At 41.2% G+C, this 4057-nt stretch overlaps 1 protein-coding gene across 1 annotated transcript in view; it reads right to left on the minus strand.

Annotated features, from left to right (window-relative positions):
* Positions 1–4057, minus strand: part of LOC117941519 (stabilin-2-like) — an 8524-nt gene that overhangs the window by 4068 nt on the left and 399 nt on the right. Inside the window, exons 2-7 of the mRNA XM_034866525.1 lie at positions 3875–3934; positions 3444–3620; positions 2216–2305; positions 1413–1559; positions 395–454; positions 123–259 (exon numbers count right to left, since the gene is read on the minus strand). Of these exons, the coding sequence (XP_034722416.1) occupies positions 123–259; positions 395–454; positions 1413–1559; positions 2216–2305; positions 3444–3620; positions 3875–3934 (671 nt within the window). The remainder of the gene's footprint in view (positions 1–122; positions 260–394; positions 455–1412; positions 1560–2215; positions 2306–3443; positions 3621–3874; positions 3935–4057) is intronic.

The raw sequence follows: 4057 nt of genomic DNA on the forward strand, positions 1-4057 counted from the left end.
TCACATAATGTAGACAGACACTAAGAATAATAATCTGACTCTGTCAGCGCAAAAAACTTTTGGTGAACTTTTTGAACTTTTAGTGGACGCTGACTGACGTCTATGGTTTGTAAGAAGTTGACGACGTCGTCTCACCTAGACAGTCCCGTCCGTAGTAACCATGGCAACACTTTGGTTGCCAGAAGGACACGGTGCAGATGCTGCGACAGCCGGAGTTCTTAGTGATGTGGACGAAGGGAAGATCGCACTTCTGAGTCTCCTGAAGGCGAAAAACAATGAAAGAAAGAAAGAAAGAAAGAAAGAAAGAAAGAAAGAAAGAAAGAAAGAAAGAAAGAAAGAAGTCAGACATCACAAACTTAGAGGAGTCTGAAGTGTTTGTGAAGATGAAACTAACCTTTAGTTTCGATCTTTTGGGGCAGCGAGAAGCTGAAGATGTGCAGATTCCACAGCTCATCTACAAGAGAAGAAGAAAACAGGTGTATTAAATACAGGTGAGAGGTGTCTTACATACAGGTTACAGGTGTATTATATACAGCTTAGAGGTGGGTTTATATACAGGTTACAGGTGTATTATATACAGGTGAGAGATGTATTATATACAGGTTACAGGTGGGTTTATATACAGGTTACAGGTGTATTATATACAGGTGAGAGATGTATTATATACAGGTTACAGGTGTGTTTATAGACAGGTTACAGGTGTATTATATACAGCTTAGAGGTGTGTTTATATACATGTTAGAGGTGTGTATATACACAGGTTACAGGTGTATTATATACAGGTGAGAGGTGTATTATAACCAGCTTAGAGGTGTGTATATATACAGGTTAGAGGTGTGTATATATACAGGTTAGAGGTGTGTACATATACAGGTTACAGGTATATTATATACAGGTGAGAGGTGTATTATATACAGCTTAGAGGTGTGTATATATACAGGTCAGAGGTGTGTATATACACAAGTGAGAGGTGTATTATATACAAGTGAGAGGTGTGTTATATACAGGTGAGAGGTGTGTTATATACAAGTGAGAGGTGTATTATATACAAGTGAGAGGTGTGTTATATACAGGTGAGAGGTGTATTATATACAGGTGAGAGGTGTATTATATACAGGTTAGAGGTGTATTATATACAGGTGAAAGGTGTATTATATACAGGTTAGAGGTGTATTATATACGGGTTATAAGGTGTATTATATATAGGTTAGGGGTGTATTATATACAGGTTATAAGGTGTATTATATATAGGTTAGGGGTGTATTATATACAGGTTACAGGTGTATTATATATAGGTTAGAGGTGTATTATATGGTTACAGGTGTATTATATATGGGTTAGAGGTGTATTATATGGTTACAGGTGTATTATATATGGGTTAGAGGTGTATTATATGGTTACAGGTGTATTACCTGCATGTCCATGGTCTTGTGTTTGTCGCAGCGTCCCCCGAGACTCGGTGGGGTCAGCAGGCAGTCGATCCCGTAGGCGATGCCGCCCGTAAACACGAGGTGGCGCTGAACGATCCGACACTTTCCGTCGTTAACGAAGATCTCTCCCTGTTCCCATGGAAACAACGTCATCATCACACCGTCTGTTGGCTCAGCATTTATCGGTTTCCAGTTGTTTAAATCAAAGTCCTATTGACTTTTTTTTAAAAAACATTTCAACTTTTTATTAAAAAATGTTTTAATTAAAAAAGAAATATTAAAATTTTTAAAGAATATTTCAACTTTTTTAATAAAGAAAATATTTCTACCTTTTTTTGAAAAATATTGTAACTTTTTTTTAATATTTCATCTTTTTTTTTTAGATATTTCAACTTTATTTTAAAAGATATTTAAAATATGTAAAAAACAATTAAACTTTTTGAAAAATATTTCAACTTTTTACTAAAAAATGTTTAAAATATTTTTGTTTTTTATTTATTTACAATTTTTAAAAAGATATTTTTAACTTTTTAAAGAAAGATATTTTTCACTTTTTTAAAAAAGATATTTTTCACTTTTTTTAAAAGATATTTTTCACTTTTTTTAAAAAGATATTTTTCACTTTATTAATAAAATTATTTCAAATACAAAAAAAATGTCAACGTTTTGAAAAGTATTTAAACTTTTTTCCGGTGATATTGTGGACCAACCGGACCAATGGGACCAACCGGTGCCGAGGGACTGACACTAGTCCTTTACGTTCTCCTCGTGTCCGTTGTACTCACGATGGCATCCGTCCCGCCGCAGGTGAAGGACAGCGTCGAACCCTGAAGACTCCGAGCCGAGTCCAGGTAGATCAAACCCTCGGCGTAAATCTGAGAGGAGAAAACAACAACACAAGCTCAGAAAGAAGTAAAAACTGTCTCACATTCCCCAAAACTTACATTATTATCGCTTTTTCCAACATTTTTGTCACTTTTTCAATGTTGTGTGTGCTTTTTTTGATGTTTTTTCCAAAGTTATTTCATATTTTTAACGTTGACATTTCCAGCGCTTATTTCAACGAACAAATTTTTTTAATGAAAAAACTGAAAGTTGGTAAAATTTGGCCGCTAATCTTAGACCCAGCGGACCTCTAACGTTAGACCCAGCGGACTGCTAACGTTAGACCTAGCATCTTAGACCCAGCGGACCGCTAACGTTATACCCAGCGGACCGCTAACGTTAGACCTAGCGGACTGCTAACGTTATACCCAGCATCTTAGACCCAGCGGACCGCTAACATAAGACCCAGCGGACCGCTAACGTTAGACCCAGCATCTTAGACCCAGCGGACCACTAACATAAGACCCAGCGGACCTCTAACAATAGACCCAGCATCTTAGACCCAGCATCTTAGACCCAGCGGACCGCTATTGTTAGACCCAGCATCTTAGACCCAGCGGACCGCTAACGTTAGACCCAGCATCTTAGACCCAGCGGACCGCTAACATAAGACCCAGCGGACCGATAACAATAGACCCAGCATCTTAGACCCAGCGGACCGCTAACGTTAGACCCAGTATCTTAGACCCAGCGGACCGCTAACATAAGACCCAGCGGACCGATAACAATAGACCCAGCATCTTAGACCCAGAGGACCGCTAACGTTAGACCCAGCATCTTAGACCCAGCGGACCGCTAATATAAGACCCAGCGGACCGCTAACATTAGACCCAGCATCTTAGACCCAGCGGACCGATAACAATAGACCCAGCATCTTAGACCCAGCGGACCGCTAACGTTGGACCCAGACACGTTCGTCTTTTTCTTTTTCTTTTTTTTTAAAACTATTGTATCTTATTTGTCTTTACTCATTTAGACTGCCGGCGCCGGTAGCATTTGCCTATCCTGCCTATCCCAGCGGATCTGGTACCTAACAACGCAGCCAACCCTGTTAAAGGCCACCACATCTTCTAGAAGGAGACCAGGTGTGTTTCGTGGCTTTGTGACTGTATGTGAACCCCCCCGTACCTTCTGTCCCAGCAGGATGTGGTACTTCAGGTACTCGGCCAGCTGTGCTCGGTTGTCCTGGTGAAACAGGAAGTCCCTCTGCTCCGGCGGCAGAGACGCCATGGCGGCGTCCGACGGCAGGAAGACGGTCAGCGGCTGGTACATGTCATCTTTCAACAGGTCCATCACACCGGAGTCCTGCAACAAAAACAAGAATGCTGAAAATTAACTTAGTGAGAAGGTGCATGCAACGCCATCACTAACAGGGACGTTGTAGAGCGTCCTCTGGGGGACAGAATATGTAACACCATCACTAACAGGGACGTTGTAGAGCGTCCTCTGGTGGACAGACTATGCAACGCCATCACTAACAGGGACGTTGTAGAGCGTCCTCTGGTGGACAGACTATGCAACGCCATCACTAACAGGGACCTTGTCTACGCTGGTCTTACCTGGAGCAGGGTGGAGAAGGTTTTATAACCGTGACGCTGCGCCACATCGCTCAGGTTCAGCTGCAAATCACAAAAATGAAATCCGTCATCAACAACTGAGTCGTCTAGTGGAGAGTGTGTGTGTGTGTGTGTGTGTGTGTGTGTGTGTGTGTGTGTGTGTGTGTGTGTGTGTGTGTGTGTGTG

This window comes from Etheostoma cragini, unplaced genomic scaffold, assembly GCF_013103735.1.
Source record: "Etheostoma cragini isolate CJK2018 unplaced genomic scaffold, CSU_Ecrag_1.0 ScbMSFa_897, whole genome shotgun sequence".
In the NCBI taxonomy this organism is placed as follows: Eukaryota; Metazoa; Chordata; class Actinopteri; order Perciformes; family Percidae; genus Etheostoma; species Etheostoma cragini.